This window comes from Thermobia domestica, chromosome 6 (genome assembly GCF_964235325.1).
Source record: "Thermobia domestica chromosome 6, izTheDome1.hap1.1, whole genome shotgun sequence".
Lineage (NCBI taxonomy): Eukaryota > Metazoa > Arthropoda > Insecta > Zygentoma > Lepismatidae > Thermobia > Thermobia domestica.
This window is the reverse complement of record NC_137459.1, coordinates 114,377,436-114,398,946: the sequence shown is the minus strand read 5'-3', so window position 1 is coordinate 114,398,946 and position 21,511 is coordinate 114,377,436. Positions and strand designations below refer to the sequence as shown.

The window sequence follows — 21,511 nt, the reverse complement described above, 5'->3', positions numbered from 1 at the left end:
ATAACCACCTCAATTTTGGCCAATATCAAATTAGTAACATCAATCACGTACGATATATATTATCCTTATGGCTGATTTCTTTTAGAAAAATCAAATAAAGGACGAAAAAAGAATTAAAAATCATAATATGTTGGCAATTTTTATATTTTAGAAAATTTTCTTTCTTTTCTGTTTATCTGCAGTTTGAGTGAAACCAATATAACCTTTCATCCGTATCAGCATCAACAATTTCACTCTTTGCCCATTATAGATTGGAAAATTCTGTCTTTGTTATACACGTAGGAACTAAGTACAACTTTCTGCCAACATTTAATTTTATCAGTGACTCTATCCTACGAACTTTACTCCTTACTATATATATAAAATATGTATAATATGTGTGTGTAAGGGGACGGGGCAGTGACTCACGAGTAGAGTGCTTTTCCCTGGTGTGTGGAGTCCTTCGTTCGATTCCCGGCTAAGTAAGTGTGTGGTGGACAATATCGTGTACGTCAGTTTTCTCGGGTACTTCAATTTCCTCTTACGTTTTCATTCCATTGATTCTTGCATCATTACTCACTTGCCTTAATCATCCATCTCCCTTAGCCTAAAGAATATAATCGTTTGACGTTAAGCTGAAGAATTTCTGGTTAACAAGCTGGTTAACAAGAGTAAAGGGGTGGGGTAATAATAGCTATTCTTAAAAAATATAGTGTGTACTATGTAAGTTCGTGCGATACAAATCTAGTGTGTGTTCTTGTTAAATTAGTATTACATTCTTTAGATGTATTTGTCTGTGCCATTTATATTCCACCGGATTCAAATTTTAAAATTTACGAAGAGTTTTATCAATTTATCGAGAGTAACTGTCCACCAGGAAGCACAATTCTCTGCATCGGAGATTTTAATATTGCAGAAATTACAAATTCTTGTTTTGATCTTATGTCTTCAACAACCAAGTGTAAAGATGTGTATAACTTTATGCCTTATACAATTTATCATCATTCAACGACATACAAAACACAAATGGCCGCACATTAGACCTAGTACTTTCTAATATCAAAGATGTAGTTGTTTCTAAAGAGTATCCACTTGTTCGAGAGGATAGACATCACCCAGCAATCCTAGTGTCTTTAACGCTTAATCATATTACTAAATTAAAGCAAGTTCCTCAAGTAATTGGTTTCAACTTTAAAAGGGCTGATTTCACAAAATTATATATAGAATTGTCAAACTTATCTTGGGATTGCCTTTCTCAAAATGATGATGTTAATTGTACTGTTTCAAAATTCTACGAAATGATTTATAACGTATTCAGCCGATGCGTCTATGCTAAAAAGCACGTCAATGCCAGTTATCCGTGCTGGTTTACATATGATATAATCAAAAAAATCAAACGGAAATCTTACCATCGTAAAAAGTGGAAAGAGGGGCTAAATAATATTGCATACCATCGTGAACAGTTCCTGGAACTACGAAAAGAAATTAAATCAGAAATTTCGAGAGCGTACAAGGCACTTATTTCACATTCTGAATTTACTGTAGAAAAAGACCCACGGCAGTTCTAGTATTTTATTAAAAGTAAAACCAAGCATCTTTCGTCAGATTCTCTAACATATAATGGTAACGAGTTAAAACATAACAAAGAAATTTCTCAGGCATTCGCGCATTATTTTCAGTCAGTATATAGTAGTGTACCCGCTAAATACGACACGGATTATCTAATAACAAATAATTCGGAAAGCAGTATATTAGACACCTTTCATATAAAGGAAATAGAATTAGAAGAAATTGAGCAGGCTATTAAAGCGCCGAAACCCAAAACATCTTGTAGTATAGATGACATTCCACCGTATGTGGTGAAGGGTTGTTTAGATATATTCAAGCATCCACTTCACATTATTTTTAATATGTCCATTAAAAGCAATATATTTCCGAATAAATGGAAAGAAGGTCTCATTTGCCCTATTCCTAAATCTGGAAACAGGAATGAGATAGAGAACTTTAGACCCGTAGCCATCCTATCTCCCTTTGTAAAAGTTCTTGAAACCATATTATACAACAGAATTTTAAACCATGTAAAGCCTGTCATATCTGAACATCAACACGGATTTTTAAGGAATAAATCCACAACAACCAGTCTAGCAATAATAATGGATTACATAGTAAGAGAGTTAGACAAAGGCGGTCAAGTGGACGTCATTTATACGGATTTCAGTAAGGCTTTCGACAGAGTTGACCATGACATGCTACTACAGAAATTGGTATCTTTCAATTTTTCTAAACGAGCAATAGAGTACTTCGCTTTCTACTTGTGCAATCGAGAGCAAGCTGTATCTTACAGGGGATATATTACCACGAAATTTACCACATTATCAGGTGTTCCTCAAGGATCCCATTTAGGTCCGCTATTATTTCTTCTTGTAATTAATGATATTTCAAGCTATGTTAAAAACTCTCACTTTCTGTTGTTTGCCGATGATCTCAAATTATATTCTAAAATAAGCACACTAGATGACTGCACACAACTCGAGCAGGATTTACAGGGTGTTGGGCAATGGTGTGCCAAAAATAAACTTTCATTGAATATCTCTAAATGCAAGTCTTTATCGTTCTCAAGGAAAGAAAATCCCATCAATCATCTGTATATAATTAATGGCATATCCCTGTGTAAACCAAATTCAGTTAAAGATTTAGGAGTAATTTTTGATTCAAAATTGACCTTCTCTCATCACATCGATGCAATCTCTAACGCTGCATTCAGAAACCTCGGTTTTATCTATAGAATGGGTAAAGAGTTTAGAAACGAGTCAACATTCATTAAACTTTATAATTTGTACGTAAGGTCCCGATTAGAATATGCGTGCGTTATTTGGACACCGAATGTAAATAAATACTTACAAGCAATAGAAAACATACAATTTAAATTTCTAAAAATGCTTACGTACAAGAAAACAGCTTTCTATCCCAAACAGATTCCCTACGTGGACTTAGTAAGGAGTTTGAATTTCCTAACGTTGACGAATCGACGAAAGATGTTTGATTTATTATTTTTATATAAAGTATTAAATAATAAAATTGACTGTCCAGAGCTACTCACGAAAATATATCTGAGCGTTCCAACAGGCAGAACAAGACCAGGGAATACTGGTATATTTTTCTGTGAAAGGGCACGAACAAATATTCTCAGTAAATCTCCGCTGTGGAGAATGTGTGACTCCTACAATGAATTAAGTCATAAAACTGATGTATTAGATATATTCAGTGTCAGAATATGTATTTAGAAACAGGATTATTACCGAGTACCTGACACTCGAAGTGAATTAATTAATTGTACGGGTAAAAGTATATATGTATATGTATGTATTATACGACACTATAATTATGCATTAAGCCTGTTCTGTTGTTTCTAAATAAATAAATAAATAAATAAATTTCATTTAATTTCACTTAAGGATTTCATTTAATTGTGTTAGTAGGAAATTTTCCACTCCTTCAATATTAAAAATGCTGCGTTGCAAATATGTTCCCATTACCTTATGTGATGTAGAACAAACTTTGTGAAAAGAGTTAATAGAGAAAAGGCACTTTTTTTCTTTTTTTTCTTTCTTTCTTTCTTTCTTTTTTTTTTTTTTTTTTTTGTACTGGAAAACATTGAAAACTTACTAGTATTGTTTTATAACATTGACTGATCTTGCTGATAGTTGATTTCTCTCTTTTGAGATGAAATAAGTATAAAGAACGTTAATTATTAACTCTATAATCTTATTTTTGAAATAATGATTTAAACCTACACCATATAAATTTTATGTATGTTCATGAACATACATATGATCCCGAAATACATAAATCATAATTCGTGTTTTTCAGATATTGTTGGTGAAGTTCCATGTTTTCCATATTTATGAATTTATTTTCTTCTCTGGTATCATTAGTTACCTACCACCTCCCGTTCAAATCCTATCAAACATTGTTTTAACATCTAAATGTGCTGCTGTTCCTATATACGTAGGTTCTTGAAAGAATATACTTTATAGGGCTACATAATATGAATAAACAAAATTTTGAATTAAATTCTGACGTACGCCAATTCATTAAGAATTATCACTGAAATAATGCAGATAATTTGATATCAAAAGTTTAAAATTCTATACACCATATAATAATAAAGCTATACAATAAACTTCCAGATTCTTTCAAATAAATGTCAAATTTTCAGTTTGAAAAGCATTTTAAGTTTTAATAAAATCAATATGTCTGTAGTTACAACTAGCAGACATTATTTTTTTTATGTTTTTTTAGTTCTTTTATTCTAAAATACTCCTTCTGTTAATTAAACAAGTGCCCTACATTTTCTCCTACTCTTCTGTTATGTTACATAATACGTTCATTTGTTGTTTGATGCTCCTCTTTCATGGAATTATAATTTCGGGAAGTTTACGAATATCATAAAAAGAAATTTTTTGCTGTGTTTGTGTATACTGCAACAAATTTGTTGTTGCTGGATTCGTGACACAAGTGAAGTTAATTGCTGTATAAATTAGAGATTAAAACAGTGTTCATTGCCAGTTTTTTTTTTTCTCTTTAATCAAAAGATCCGATATAATTATGTCAATCAAAAGTTTTCTTGTAGCCTTTATATATGGAGAACTACATACAGCGTAGCCATATCAAATTATCAGTTAACTCAGTATTATGTGCGTATTCCGTAGAAAATACGAAAACTCGATTTAAGGGCCGTTCAAACATTTTGTGGCCCCTGACCCAGAAACTAATTATGGGCCAAGATCGCAATGTTTTGATCCATTTTTGGTTTCCCTAATTTTCTTTTTTGAGAAATGGTCTTTTCATTGTAACTTCTAATTTTGAAATTATTCGCCCTAAAAGTACCTTCATTCTTGAAGAAAACAAAACCAAAGAAACCGGTTACTATCTGTAGCATTAAAAAATGTTAAACTGGTAACTAACTTCCTGTAGCATCTGAAAGGTCCATTTCTTGGATCAAAAGATCCATTACGTTTCAATCAAAAATTTTCTTGTATGTCTTACATCTGGAGAACTACATATAGTGCAGCCAAACCCAAACTATCACTTAACTCAGTATAGTGTGTTTATTCCGCAAAAAAATACGAAAACTCGATTTAGAGTCCGTTCAAAAATTGTGGCCACAGATCCAAAAACTAACTATTGGCCAAGATCACAATTTTTTGGTGAATTTTTTTGATCATTCCTAAAATTCTTGGCCAAGATCGCAATCTTTTGATTGATTTTTTTTTAATTATTCCTAAAATTTTTGTTGAAAAAAAAACAACTTATTAGTAGCATACATACGTATAAAAAGACTACCAATCAGATCTTCCAATGAAAAAGTAAGAATAAGTATATAAAATGCAGAACAAGATTGAAAAAAGTATATTGTGTGTCGCACATGTATAAACAGTTTGTGGTTTGAAAAAGGAGAGAAATGCATGGAACAAACCTAGTAAACTTTAATTTGAGATTGAATATTAGATAAATGCAGTGTGCACTTATGTTTGCTAAATCCAATGAAGGATTTTTTTTTTTTTTTTTTTTTTTTCGAATTCTGGAAACTCGTTACAAGTGAGCATTATGTTTTCTGACGAGGTCGTAGACTGACGATTCGATTACACCGTACATAGTGTAACATGATAACCTGGACACATGTCAATTGTAGATGTGCGTAATTGGTGAGACTGCGCCGTAAAACTGCTTTGAAAAATAGCTTTGGAAAGCACCTGGCAATAAACATCTTACCTCCAATGGGGAAACTGACTCTGGATTACTCTTTAAAATAATAAATGTGTTGTATAACTTTACTTTACATTGTTCAGTTTTGTCAATTTTTCTTCATCCTAAAAATGCATACATTGCTATTTTCTATATTGAATTTGTTGTAATTTTATGTGGCTATTTGTAACTATAACGGTGCCTCACTTCTGAATATGTTGTATTGAACTGAACATCGCATTTACTTATTTTAGTGGATTGCTGGGATGGTCCTGATGGAGAGCCCATTATATATCATGGATTTACTTTGACATCGAAGATTCTGTTCAAAGATGTTATAGCCGATGCGATTAAGCCATATGCTTTCCACAGTTCTGAATATCCCGTGATTTTATCCATTGAGAATCATTGTGGTGAGGAGCAACAAGAGAAGATGGCGAAGCATTTAAAGAGTATTTTGGGAGGTAAGTTGTCTGATTATATCTATCACTAGCAAAATACTCCGCGTCTCACCGCGGACAGTAATGTGCTCTTCTCTAATTTCTGTGCCCCCTTTCTTTTGCGTTATTCATATTGAATTCGTACAAGCGAATGAATATTCGTATTTTTCAAGAAAGAAAACAAAAAGAAAGAAAAAAAAACTAATATACAGAATTTTATGTTAACGGTTCAAAATGAAATTTGTAATACTCACCTGCTCTTCTTTGTTTTAGAGCTGAACTAAATGAGAAGTTTGAATTCATTTTGTCATAAAATCTCAGATACTAAACTGAAAGCTTGATCTCCCATGGTTAAAAATATACATATAATAATGTAACATTTCAAATTTCCTTTGACCTCTTCGGGGTATGATTTAAAAAGTCGTGAATGAGATATTCGTATGCCGTCAACCAAGAAGGATGAAATATTTAATTGTTGGAGTAAACAAAATGACGAAATAAGTATTGTGGATGAACATCCAGTTTTTTAATGTGCCTCTTCAGCACAGTCAACCATATTCGAATCCGTAATATAACATTTCCAATATTCGCGCAAGTGCACATAATATTCGCATTCTATATAACAAAAAAAAAAAAAAAAAAAAAAAACCCTTCATATATCAAGATGAATGGCTTTGTCTAATAAGGTACATTCGCGAAGTGTGCCCTTGGGATTTGTGTAAAATTGATTCAAATGCAAAATACTGTGTCCCAATGTAGATTGTACTAATTTTAGCGGCCTATACCGGTAATTTACACATTTATGGACCTTCATATATCCGGAATTCAATTAAACACTACTATAATGTTCGGACATAAAATTGCTTTTAGTTTCTGTAGATATAACTGGACGTGAATGTGGGCATATGCAAAACAAATTGGATCAAGTACTGCTTCTCTGACATATGTTACCCACCTCTGCCGGCATCTTGGGTCCGCCATATTGGATTGAACTTTCGGTTTTTCAGATGAGAATAGGTGCAAGTGATACATCAGATTCATGTACAATTTTCTCGGAAATTCACTGGTGTAGTGAATTTTACAGTAGCTTGTACCATTTAGAAGATCTTGCATGTTAAGTCCCTCCAGGCACTTCGCGAATAAACATTGGAGAGTAATATGAGTTATGCTTACGTTTCTGATGTTGACAAACCAAAACAATTTCTAACTGGAAAAATACTGTAGTATAAACAAACTCTTGAATGGCCACTATCAGTGTGCATTTAAATTATTTATTTCAACCCAGCGAAGCGGGTAATATATGCTAGTAAATAAACAAAAAAAGCAATGAGTGATGGCTTCTCATATACCCATTATAAAATTCGCAATGATTTTGCACTCTCCAATGTGGTGCGTTTCCAATCCTGAAATTTATTTTATATATATATATATATATATATATATATATATATATATATATATATATATATAATATAATGTTTTCAGAAGAGTTGTTCCCAAATCTAATTGTATGCGTCCAATTTTGGAAGCAATTCCAAATTTCATTTTCTGCCAAAAAACATTACTGGATCCTTTCTTATGCTAGAAAAACTGAAGGTTAGGGATTTCAACAGTGGATATGTTTTCTACATTGTTTTCTTGTGTGCTAGTACTGAAATTTCAAACTAAAGAATTTAAAATTATAACTACTATATGAAACTTGCAATTAATCAACTTGTTCAGGGTGGTGCAGATGAAGAGACTGAAAGTGACATAGGTTTCTAGATTGCAATTCTTGAGCATTGATTTATTGTTGCAGCGTATACTTGTGTAAGTTTATACTATCTTTACAAACATTACTATCGCGAGAAGCATTAATTTGTGATGATGAACAACATTTAATTGTATAGTATTGGTGTGAAAAATAACTGCTGCATATAAAATATTAATAAAGAGACAGAAAATAAAGTATTTTGGAATAATGTTTGCTTTCCATTATTTATGTTAAAATAAATGTAAAATAAAGCATAACTTACAAGTGGTGGCGTAAAAATAATAGAAAACAGCCGATATTCGTGTCGAATATAGTTTTCAAGGTCCTTAAGGGTGACAGTTCCAGTGCGCTTTAAGCGGAGCCGAGCTCAGCTTCCAGTGCAGGTAAAATCTCGTATCAACTCTAGGTGATGTGTAAAGGGGGAACGATCAAGAATTATCAATATTGATGTTTAAGCCTTAGTTTTTAGGATCGCTGAGATGAATAGTGACACCTTCGATGCCGTGTAGCTTTTGAAGTATATCTACATCAAGGTGGGCTTTTATAACATAACATCTATTAAAGATTTTATTATACGGGACTAGAGTTTCAAACTGTACGCCAAAATTACAGTATCTAATGGATTATTATCATTACGCTTTCACTGAAATGTTTATCCTAAGGAGAAAAGAAATTCAAGTATTTTCCATGTACCAATTCTTCCCGTGCGAAAATGTGGCTAATGTTAATACCTGTGTAATAGTGTATGTATGTGTGCGTATGTATGTTTCAGCGTAACTGGAATGCCTAGAGTAATTTTAACCAAACTTGGTACATGTATTACTTACAATCTAGAAAAGGTACTGTGAGTAAGACCCTCCTGGCACACGTAGGAGGGAAGTGGGTGATATAAAAATGATCGAAAATGACCTACATTAGTGTCGAATTCATAATTTCCGGGGTCGGTGAGATGAATCGTGACATTTCTGATGCCATTTCGGTTCACGTTCATCTCCCCATTAGCACCTTGATAAGGTAAGAAGAACGTGTTAAACAATAATAATCGAAAGCAATCGATATTAGTGTAAAAGTCAATAGTTTTCTGGGCTGTTGAGATGAATGGTCACATTTAAGATACCATTGAAGTTCAAATTCAGTCCCCATCTGTATTGAGGGGGAAGAGAAGGGGTAAATAATCAAGTGTCTAAGATTACCGAGATTACTGTCGAATTCATCGGAGTTCATTGCTGATTACTGTTTTTTTTTTTTTTTTTTGGGGGGGGGGGTTTGCTGTTGGGTGCCAATCTCGAGTACTTTTAAACCCAAGCATAGGGGAAAATATCAAGTTGGGTCGGTCAGAAGACGTTAGAATTTTTCGGAAGAGATGCCCCACAGGAATTATGTGAAAAGTGTCTTTACTACTTCTAATGTAATGAGACAAACCTAAGAAATATGTGTCCAATTGAAATGGATTACCAAGGGAAATACATTGTAGTTAACATTAAAGAATTTGAACTAACACTTGCAAGTTAGTAAATATTGGTTTAGTTCTCAATAGACTATTAACGGAACTTCTGAAAATGGCTTAGCCGTAGAGGAATCAGAAATCGAAAAAATTTCAATAAAATATTTCATGTAGACCTGGGATACTAGCCTCATTGAGTGTAAGGGTTTCTAGGTACTACCGAATGTTATGAGACATATATACGTAATATGTCACTTTAGCATTATTGATTTGGCATCGAGTGCTACTCAATGTTCAAACTGAAGATTAACTTTCCCTAGCACACACCTTTGAGGAAATCTTGCTACCTTAGTTTGAAAATTCCTTGTAGTGTGTCATACGATTATATAAAGAAAAATAAGGGACTGTTTCTAGTTTTCAAGGGTATTAAAAGTAAAACGTTGATCAGAAAGGAATGTGGAAACCTACTTACCTTCACGAAGGGAGGATAGAGGGTTTTCAGTAATCCTGATAATGAAACTCCCATTCTTCTTCTTGAACGAAACATTTCAAAAATAAGGGAAGAATTGAAATATATGATTTATGTTTATCTCTGACCATTTTTTGATCGTTTTCTTCCTTTCTCAATATGTTTTCATTTTCTTTTCTTTAGATATGTTACATCTGGAGGCAGTGGATGAGAACACAAAGCAGCTACCTTCACCAGAAAGCCTAAAGCGCAAAATCATTATCAAGGCGAAGAAGGTGAAGCCAGTAGTGAAAGGGGAGGAAGAGGAAGAGGTCGAAGAATCAGACACTGAGGATGAAAGAGAAGTTGCATTTGCTGACGCTGATGAGCAAAATTTGGAAGAAGAGAGGAAGGTTAGTGGGCACACAACTACTTCCAACGTACGATTTCGATCATCTCTGCCAAGGGAGTGCAGCTTTGGTGGCGGGAACTCTGTACTCAGAAGCAGCACGCAGTTACTATCTTGTTGAGCATGTTATTAAAAGTGAAATTAATACATCACAATCGAAGCTACCAAATTGCTGCAGGAGCGGCTGGATTACACGTCTGTTGATACGCTTCATTGATGTAGTTTTCTAAGAAAATGCATTTGATTTCAATCATAGCAGGAAGTAATCACAGCCTCATTGCTAGCAATTTAAAAATTAAATATTATAATTTGAAAATTGTTACTTATTATAATAATATTTAATATGTTTATGGATAAAAAACAGCATTACAGTTCCAAGTGCGCCAAAAAAACAAACAAACAAACAAAAAAAAAAAAAAAATGAACTGTATTCACAAGGAAAAGGCACATGCAAGCAGAATACAAACATCATGCTAAACCAGAAAATACATCTAGTTATACAGAAAATTAAAGAAATAATTAGATTGCGAAGTATTAAATACATGAATAAAAGTGTAAAAAGCAAACATGCAGTATGTTACAAACTTAAAAAAATCGTAAGGCATATGCAAGTAGAATAAAAATATATCATAGAAAGTATGAAATACACATGTTGACAGTGTTATTAAAATAATTTACAAAGTATTAAATAAAAAAAATTGTAAAAGGCAAAACACACAGCTTCTATTACAAAATGAAATAAATATTTGACTTACATCAATTGTAAAAAGGAAGAAAAAAGTAAAAGAATGTAAATCATAAGACCCAGGCTAATTAGAATACACTATTTCATTTAAAATCAATTAAACTACAACATACTAAAACGTAATCGCAGTCCCACATCTGAATTAAAGGGCAAGGAAGAGGAAAAAGAAGACTATCCTAAAATCACCACCACTAAATGCATATTATATAAATGGCACCAACTTCAGAAAATACTTAGAATAATTAGAAAGTAAACCTAGAGAAAAAATATTTAACTATTTAAAAAATTGAAACACACCTAATGAAAATTCTTTTGAAACTTTTCTAATACAGAATAAAAAAATGAAATGATTAAGTTTTACGTCTCACGATTGTTCCGGTTTGGCCAAAGGAGACTGTGATGATGAGAGATGAGTGAAATGGTGGAATGAAGAAAGTGGGAGGAAACGGGAGAACCCCGAGCAAACCCACGAGCACGGTGTTTGTCCACCACAAAGCCCACACGGCGTGAGCTGGGATCGAACCAGGGACCGCAAGCACCGGAGATGAAAACTCTACCACTGAGCCACCGCGCCCACCTAATACAGAATAAAATTTATTTATTGTTAGAATTCTATTATAAATGGAAGATTTGTAAATAAATTCTTGGTAACGAAAGGAACTTTTTTTTTTTTTTACACGGAACTCGTATTAAAAGGAAATTTTCTAAAACATACTTATCAGGTAAATCTTGTAAAAAAAAAAAAAAAAAAAAAAAAAAAAAAAAAAAAAAAAGAACGCGTTTTGGAAGTGTAAGATTAAAATCCTTCCTAATATCTGACAAGCCCATCTCCCTTAATTGTTACATTTCCATCTTAACCAAATTAAGAAAGCATTCTGAACTGATTCCATAGAATTACTAAAATATCCAGATACGTCAAGATCAACTAAACTCTATATCCTTACAGCGTGGTAACATTATGACGTGACTACTTAACTCTACATTCGAACATAACGCCCACCTATACGCTTCTCGATTTTTTTTTTCTGTTTAATTTTTCTTTCCTTCTTATGCGATGAAGCGGTTTTGCAACAGAGCTCATTGCATACTGTTTATAATGTGTGTGATCGTTTTCACTATTCGCTGGTAATTCATTGTATATATATTTTTAATAATAAGAACTAACTTTTAACTATCTTATTTATGCACTGCATAAATGTACATATTTGTCTAATATATGGAATAAATTTATTACAGAAAAAGAAGATAGTTGCTGCTGGTTTATCGGATCTCGTGAATATTTGTCAAGCTGTTCATTTCCACAACTTCGACAGATCGAGAGTAGAAGGTAACGTTCACAATACTTGTTTCAACAAATAACTAAATCCTGTATATTTATAATTTATTTTCTTTCTTCTAGTTTGTCACCAGTTTTAGCATGGATTGAGTTGTTTAGTTTCAAATAGACCATTGCTTTTTTTTTATTATTATTATATATATATATATAATTTAGGCAGACAAAAGTTAGGCTTGGGTTACCTTATATATGGTACTTTATTTCTCGGTAAGTACTGGCCGGATCTGAACGCAATTAGGTGGGCAAATAGACCATCGCCTAAGAACTAAAGATTGCTATATTTAATGATCAGGCTCGGTTCGACAGCAGAAGCTGTATTCGACAGCTTTGCACACCTGGAGCTTCTGATTTCGGTTCACTTCGGCTTGCAAAGTTTGCAATGTTTTTGCACTCTACGTCGTAATGCGTTTTTCAATGTGGAAATTTCTGTTTTGCCAAAGTGGTTGTTCCCAAACCCAAATGACTGGACCCAATTTTTGAAATAATTCCAAATTTTATTTTCCGTCAAAAACCGTTAAGTGATCCTTTAAGCTACGAAGATTTGAAACATTTCTTTAGATGGAGTAAGTCGGTTGACTGTTGTTGAGTTATTGCTTTTTATTACTTCCTTAGTTTCGTAGCTAAAATGTAGAACACCGCAAAATCTACACTACAGATGTAGGCATTTGTTTTTACTAAAAAAATATATAAATAAAATTCTAAATAAGCCCTTTTAAAAATATCGTTGTAAACTTTTGTGCAATCAAGCAAAAACATAGTAGATTCGCAGCTTTTTTTAAAAAAAAATTATATAATAAAGAATGTAAGGTCAGGTGGTGGTTTTTTATCTAGTTGAAAGTCGATTGAGTTTAATGGAAAAGTATAAAAAGTAATAGAACTATTAGGTCTGAATGGGGTGCAGGAGAGCGAAGGAATAATACATAAAAAAGATTGTAATATAGGGGAAAAATGATTAAGAAAAATAATTAATGCAGAAATTATCAAACAAATAAAAAAAATAATAAAGTATAATAAATAAAAATGATGTATAAGGCAGAAAAATGTGTTGGAGAAGAAATAATAATAATAATAATAATAATAATAATAATAATAATAATAATAATAATAATAATAATAATAATAATAATAATAATAATAATAATAATAATAGTAGTAGTAGTAGTAGTAGTAATAATAATGCAAACGACTATATGGTAAGAAGAGTGGAAACGGATGCATATGGTTAAGAATTACTTAAGGAAGAAAGGTCTCGGGACAGAAGAAATCATCAGAGACGTCTACCCTACATAAGTGGGAAAGGCTGAGAGAAAGAAGAAAGACACTAATAAATATAAGTTCAATGAGAAATGATAGTGTAGCGAGGTTTGGCACTGTTAATTTAGTTAAGACCATAGGGGTAAGGTGGTGGAGCAAGTTTCTTCCATTTTTTTTTCTTTTTTTCTGAGATTGACACACAATCATAGTCAACGTCTTGCGAATAAAATCAGAAAAATAAACACACTGCTGAACAAGACTGCACTTATTTAATATAAAAACACATTTACACGTGACGTTTCGATCTTCTAGCCAAGATCCTCATCAGACGTACACTTGAGTCGAGTGTACGTCTGATGAGGATCTTGGCTAGAAGATCGAAACGTCACGTGTAAATGTGTTTTTATATTAAATAAGTGCAGTCTTATTCAGCAGTGTGTTTATTTTTCTGAGATATATAGAGTTTTGGGGAAGAACTTTCCGAATATTTGAAAGGTGTGGCTAAATGTACTTTTGTGATAGATTGTATGTTGTGAGACACGTAGATGGGGAACTGGGGCGCTGCAAATAATATCGGTGATTACTAACAAAAATCGTAAAATTAATTAGTTTCGTCAATGTAGAAGGCAGATAGTGGATGCTTTTGAGGATGTAAATTAGGTTGAAACAATCGCAACTACCGGAATGATAGAAAGAGTGTGTTATCTTTGTAATGGGGTAATGAAAGATAAAACCAGTATCTAAATTAAGACAAATTTTACGTCTGGGTTTTTGATACTTCTTGGTAGATTTGGTGGGATCTTACAAGTGACCAGTTTTTATAATGAAGATATGAAAGTTGGAAGATCTTCATTAAACGATTTTAGGGCTGGTCTGGAATGTGTTTTCTGTTTCAGGTGGCGTTCTGAGTGTAACGTAAGCAAGATTCGTTAGTATGTTTTTAGGAAATGAAAGCTGGGATGATATTGGGTAATGAAAATAAGAGTAAATAATTTTATTGTATAGTTAGTTTTATTTTGGTCGGGTTTCTTGCGTGACTGAATTGTTCGTTGTAAGCTTGTTTAAGTATCTCCAGTTGGAGAGTGCTGACGAGAGTATCTTCGGTCGTTGTTGAGAGACGATGTAGCGAAACAGATACGGGTTCCCCGACAAAGTATAGGATGGAGAAAGTTTAATGTAGTGAAGGTGGGAGCTCTTGAAGTGGAGGTATTTAATACTATTGGTAGATTTCCTGTATACGTCACTCTTGAGAGTTTCATCCTCAAGTTTAACGTATATTTCTCTATATGGTTGGAGAACAACAAGGGAATGTGACTGGGTATTTATTGTTAAGAACTAAAAATAATTCCAATGCTTGACTGTCTTAATATTGGGAAGATGTTATCTTTGAATAGAAGCCAGAGAAAAGGTTGAAATGTTTATTAGAAGAGTATATGCTGTTCAAAGAGTCTTACGAATAGGTAGCATACGAGAAGTTATGCGAGTTCCCATTGCAGTGCCTTTGATTTGAATATAATGACTATTTTCAAATGTGAATTGTTGATTTTTCAGTCATATAGGATTGGAAATTATATTCTGGGTTTTCGAGGTTCGGAGTGTGTTTAAAGGAACTCTGGGGCAAATTATGGTGTATAATGAGGCTAGGATGGTCTACGGAGGCAAGAATGGTATTAGAGAGTGAAGATTCGAGGATGGGGCGATGGATAAATGATTTGTTCCTTTGGGCTATGATGGAGAGCTTGGATTGGGGTTGGAAGTGGTAGTCGAGGAAAAGAGAGGTGCGTCCAGTGAGGCTACCACTACCAGAAACAACGGATCTTCTGACGGTCTTCGGTCTTCTGGCTTGCTGGGTTTTATGTATTTTGGGGAGAACATAAAATTTAAGGGTTTTGTAATATTCTTGAAGTACTTTCCATTGGTAGTTTGAGGTAGGCACTCAAGTTGCTCATGGTTGGCTGGAGTTGAGTTGTACTTAAGTTTAACGTTCCTTTCAGCACTGAGTCTATATGAGACGAGACCTACTGATTAACGTGGTATCAGAACCACATGAGCTCCCGCCGGGAATCGAACCCGGGTCTCCCATGTCAAAGACACGTATGCTAACCGCTTATCCACGAAGGAGCTCTATGGTTGGCTGGATAACGTTGGATCTTAGTGAGAAAGTTGTTAGTTGTTGTTTATATCTAGAGATATGTGATGGGTGCAATTGGAAAGCTAGCGTAGGTTTTTGCAATGATAGTCTGATTAATGCATGACAACCGCTGTGGAACTCTTATCTTTCGGTCGAATGCTGAGGACTCTGGAGTCAGATTGTAGCGACAATGTTATCTTGCATTCGGCAGGTCTAATATTATGATCTGTTTCGAAGGTATTTGGAAAATAGAAGTCAGCAATTTCTGTGGAAATAACGGATGTGCATAACTCTAGATGATTATTAAGAAGGTAAAAGGATCCATAAGGGAAAGTGGGAATAATTTCTTGATACTAAGTCTAATTTTTGTATGAGGAGCTTTGTAAGGTCCATCTTCTTAGGTTGAACAGTACTTGCTGGCAAACTAAATAAGTCAATATGGAAGTAGATTTATTTTTTGCGTAACAGGAGAATGTGTTGTACGATACTTAAACTATTTCAGTTCTTTCCCTATATTTCAATCCTTTATTATTTCTTCACTTTTCCCCACTCTTACCAAACAAGTGGTTGGTAACACTCTAATGTGACCTCATAATCCTACGTTGCACTATGGCATTCACGTGGAGATTCACAGTTCTTCTTTAATATTTCTTTCTTCCTTTTTTTTTCTCCCTACATATTCCTCTTCCTATATGATGAAACATTTCAGCGAGAGAGCCGATAGTGTACTGTTTTTAGTGTATATGGTTCTTTCCATTTTTGTCTGGTAATTAATTTTCTATTCCCGTTTCAGAAATCCTTTGTTTCAATCGATCATGGCGGAGACTCAGTAGTAGAGCACTTATATCTGGTGTGAAGGAGCACTAGTTCAGTCTTCTTATTTTCCATCCCAGTTTTTTTATTCCATTAAACATTCATCTGTATTTCTGATCTTTAGCCTACAAGGCATAACCGTGGGTTCAACTAATGATTGCATTTCATTTAATTTCGATATGATGCCTCTTCTACAATAAATTGTATGTTAATAGGATAAAATATTTTGAGTGAAATGAAGAAACAATCTTAGGTAAGCTATTATTCAATTATTAAATTAAAAATGAATAGATTAATCTTGTAGTGCCCCCTTGATTCCACCATTGTCTCTTCGTGTCCTAAGAGAACTTCATTGGGACATCTGGGAATCGAAGTTTTAGCCAAATCATTCACAAAAGCTGTTGATTTAGCAAATTCCCACAGGAAAACCTTCAACCGTAATAAATAAATAAATATATCTTTCATTTATAAAATTCCATGTATAACAAACTTGCATGGTGTGTCTAGCGTAAACTTACCTACAGCAGTGACGTTTTAGTTTTCTGATCGTGGCTACTTTTAAGTATTTTTTAACAAATATTTTCTTTTTGTTTATATTTCTGTAGAAATTTGTTTTAAAATTTACTAATTTGCTTAAACAGAAAATATATTTGTGCCAAACTATAGTGTAGTAAATGCATAGTTAGTTACAATTAGTGATTTCTTTCCGTCAGTTTTAGAGAATATAAAGCTAATGAGTAATTAGGGTTTACCATGGACGTGTGGTACAACTAAGATTGTAAATAATAATAATAATAATTACAGGCAAATGCTTCCAAATGTCATCATTCTCTGAAGCCAAGGCAGCTAGTTTAATTGAAGAGAATGCAGCAGCTTTTGTACAATATAATAAACGGCAACTCAGTCGGATCTATCCTGCTGGAAAACGCACTGGATCTTCAAACTATGATCCAACACCTTTCTGGAATGTAGGCTGTCAGATAGGTAAGTAAGTAACAAGTTTCACTTGGGGGGGGGGGGTCAACAGAATGTAGAGTGTAAAACACGTATGAATGAGTCAAGTCATTGAGTCAGTTTCGTTGTCACGTTGTCAACATAACAGTTTAGTTTCAGTAATATATCTGAAACCAAACCACTTTGTTGCTATGATAGAAAACCTAGTACTGCATATCTTTCACTTACACACAAGTTACTGCTTTTACCTGATTAATTGAACTCATTTCTTCTTTGAAAATTCTGATTTTGGAATTTGAACAAATTAGTTTTTCTTTCATTTTATCTTATACTGTTTATCGGCGCAGAACACACAACCAGCTTACTCTTATGTTGTATATTTGTTTGAACCAGATGAAACAAACAATGATGGAAGTTGTAGTGCAGGTTTGCCATTCTTAACTCATTTATTTGAGTATTCGTAAACAACCATAACCTATACAGCAAGTAAAAAATTAGCATTGTAATAACACTATAAAATTATTTTTAATATTGATTATATTTGATACTAGCGTCAATTACCCGCTTCGTTGGATTAAATTAAGAAAAAATAGTAATACATTCCGTTAGTCAGTCACCTTTTACTATTATTAAAGCGCTTTTTGATATCGGTCATTTTTGAACATTTTTATGTCCCCCTCCCCTCCTCTCCCCATGTTGCGGGGCAAGGCATCGGAAGTGTCAATGTTCATCTCAGTGTTCCCGATAACTATGAATTCGACAATGATATTGGTTATTTAAATCATTTTTATATTTCTTCCCCTGCCCTCCCTCTCCCTCAAGTTGCAGGGCTGAATTTGAATTTAAACGGCAACAGAAATGTCACTGTTCATCTCGGTGACCCCCAAAAATGTGGATTCAGCACTAATATCGGTCATTTTCGATCATTTTTAAATATCTCTTCCTCCCTCTCCCCCAAGTTGCGGGGTTGAATTTGAATTTAAACGGGATCGAAAGTATCACTGTTCATTTAAGCGACCCAGATTACCAGATATACTTTAGAATGTAAAAAAATATATTCCAATATCTCAACTCCTTTAATGAAAAAAAAAAAATAAATAAATAAAAAAATAAAATAAAATAAAATAAAAGTGTTATTTTCATTATCAAAGTACACCCACATTAATATACTTTATTGCAAGGATTCGTACACCCATACGTACTATAAGCCACATTTTTTTTTTTTACTATAAACACATGTCTTCACGATTTGTTAATAAATAGTATCAGACAACAGAAGAAAACTACTCTTTCAGGAAGAGACGAGGAGAACACAAACACGAAGAAATCCGACAACCCCTTCACAGGTTCTTTCTCCAAAGGATGGCTATGAAAGAGGATGTTGGAACCAAGAAGTCATCAGTATCTTGTATTGATTATTAACCTACAATACCTTCTCCCGAGGCCACCATAGGCTAGGGAGTATAAACTTCTAATACTTGCTTTACAATATTATTAGTTATAGTTTTAGAAACATTCGGCAATATTAATAAAACAAAATTGACCAAAGCACTAGATATATTAATGGAACTTGTGTAACAGTTTTGTTAGTGTAATACCATCATCATCAGACACGTTATGAAAGGTCAATCCATTAATAACAACTTAATGTAACAACAACAACAACAACAAAAAAAGGGGGGGGAGAACAACACGCTCATTCTTCTCAGAGCCAGTCTAGTTTTCTCTTCCCTGTTTACATCCATCTGTACAAAACGTAAATTTTTAATTAGGTGCTTGTTATATATTTTCCCTAATTATTTGCATTCCAGCTCTGAATTTAGAAACCTGCCCTATGATACATTGTTGTTCACTCTTTTAGTTCTTTTCTTCTAATTCTTTCTTTCTGTTCTGTCTAGCACTTCATTACATAACTCATGGCATCATAAACCCGCCCTTCTGATTCTGTTGGACATGAACGTGACTTTACTGTTTATTATTAAGACAAAGGCTGGAACTTTATTTAGATTTATATTTGCGTTAATTTGCAAACAAACAAACGAAAAGTTAAATGCAAACGAGTAGAATTGTTAGTTAAGTACGATTTTCAACTTCAGTGTACAGCGGGCCAAAGGCTCGGACGCAACAGCTAATGTTCATCATAAACTCACACTTTTGAATTGAAAGTTCTGTGTAGTCAAGTTATGTTCGTTAAATTTCAAATCCGTTGATCTGAGGTTCGTTAAAATGCAAGTTCACTGTATTTTTTTTTTAGTAACAAATTAATTTTTTGAAACTACTGTAGACGGGGACCTCAGAATTGCACAGTTTGTATACAAAATTATAATTCCATATAGCCATCAGCACTATTATTGAGACGTTTCTGCAGATGTTTGAGAATATTCGCTCCTGACTTAGATACGAGATCTGGTAATATATTGGTGAGCACATACCAAATACAATTCTCCAGCTGATACAGGTTCTGGCTTGGAGCAATAAATCTAGATTTTATCCTAAATTGTGCAGACTGAAACGCTTTATATAAAAGGTAAACAATATAAATTGTTAACATGCAGAGTACCATAGTTCGGTGTAAAACAATGTGTGAATAAAGAATTCGCAAAAAAGAATTGGATTGTTGTTGTTTAGGATATCAAATTAATCTTGTTTATGTGCATTTCTGAGATGAGTTAAACGGACAGATATTATTTTCGTATTTAGAAATAGCTATCGGGTAAGCATGACGCAATTTCTTATAGTGTCAGAGTAACTTTTGCATGCAGTTGTTTATTTTGAATCTTCAGTACAGTTTTAATAATATGATTAAACAGTCACACACAGAATATTGTCTGTTGTCCTATAAATCTCACTTTTCTCAAACGAGGAAACAATATACAAAATAAAGTATTTGTATTTGTATTTTTGAACATTTTGTGTTGTGAATATTAACGTCTGTGAATGTGTGTACGTTCACTATTATGGGTAAAAGCTCCTATACAGATTCTGTTGATAGTAACTGCTAAATGAGTCTGTTAAGTACAGTTCGTTCTAACGTAAAATACTTCATCCTCTTTAATTTACTGAAATAAATAGTAGTATGTATTTTAAAGTTGCTGGCTAAATTTTATAGGTACTCCTATTAGCGATTGTACAATGTCTTAGTAAATGATGTTACTTAAACGTTATACTTAAATTACTTTCAGCGTTTATTAACTGTTTACTATAGTTGATAATTTTGTTTATCTTCCTTAGTTGCCCTAAACTATCAGAGCAATTGGAAGCCAGTGTTTAATAATGACGCAAAATTTCGCCAGAATGGAGGATGTGGTTATGTACTGAAACCAGAAATCTTGAGAAGTGATATTCGTTTTAATCCAAATGCAGATTTGGACAACAGGTAAGGCGTGGCTGAAAATTTGATAAACCAGTTTATTATAATAATTACATAGATAAATTAACTAAAAACAAAATACGCAGATAATTCAAATACTTCGTGGCGTTCTGATGAAAAACAAACTGAACAGTAGTTGTAAGAGAAAGGGATGTTATATACATGGGCGCCCGCAGGATATTTTCCAAGGGAGGGCAAGAGACACACTCACAGACACAATTGCTAGAATTAAACCCAACCAAACAAAACTTTATTTATTTATTTATTTCATTTTCCGCCGTAAGAACTTAGCGTTCATGGCTTCGTCAAGAGATACAGTTACTATTACAATTAATAATAATTACAAGAGAAACGCTGTAATTAATAATACAATTATTTAATATATATATATATATTAATATATATATATATATATATATATATATATATATATATATATATATATATATATATATATATATATATATATATATATATATTTTACAATATATATAATAATAATACAAAATATATACGTAACAATAAAACTAAAAGTGTATTTTTAGAGAAAATATAAATTGTATCTTGTTTTATATATTTCAAAATTCAAATCAATCTTAATATTTACATTACAAAGAAAGATCACACTGAAGATATTCATCTAAACCATAGAAAAGATGTTTAAGTAGCAGTAACTTGAGGTGTCTT

At 33.1% G+C, this 21,511-nt stretch overlaps 1 protein-coding gene across 7 annotated transcripts in view; it reads left to right on the top strand.

The window, feature by feature from the left end:
* Positions 1 to 21,511, top strand: part of LOC145688155 (1-phosphatidylinositol 4,5-bisphosphate phosphodiesterase delta-4-like) — a 429,611-nt gene that overhangs the window by 387,289 nt on the left and 20,811 nt on the right. For all 7 annotated transcript variants that reach the window (XM_081761973.1, XM_081761970.1, XM_081761972.1 and 4 more), the window contains exons 9-13: positions 5,982 to 6,191; positions 10,017 to 10,225; positions 12,203 to 12,293; positions 17,305 to 17,484; positions 20,686 to 20,830. In XM_081761973.1, the coding sequence (XP_081618099.1) occupies positions 5,982 to 6,191; positions 10,017 to 10,225; positions 12,203 to 12,293; positions 17,305 to 17,484; positions 20,686 to 20,830 (835 nt within the window). The remainder of the gene's footprint in view (positions 1 to 5,981; positions 6,192 to 10,016; positions 10,226 to 12,202; positions 12,294 to 17,304; positions 17,485 to 20,685; positions 20,831 to 21,511) is intronic.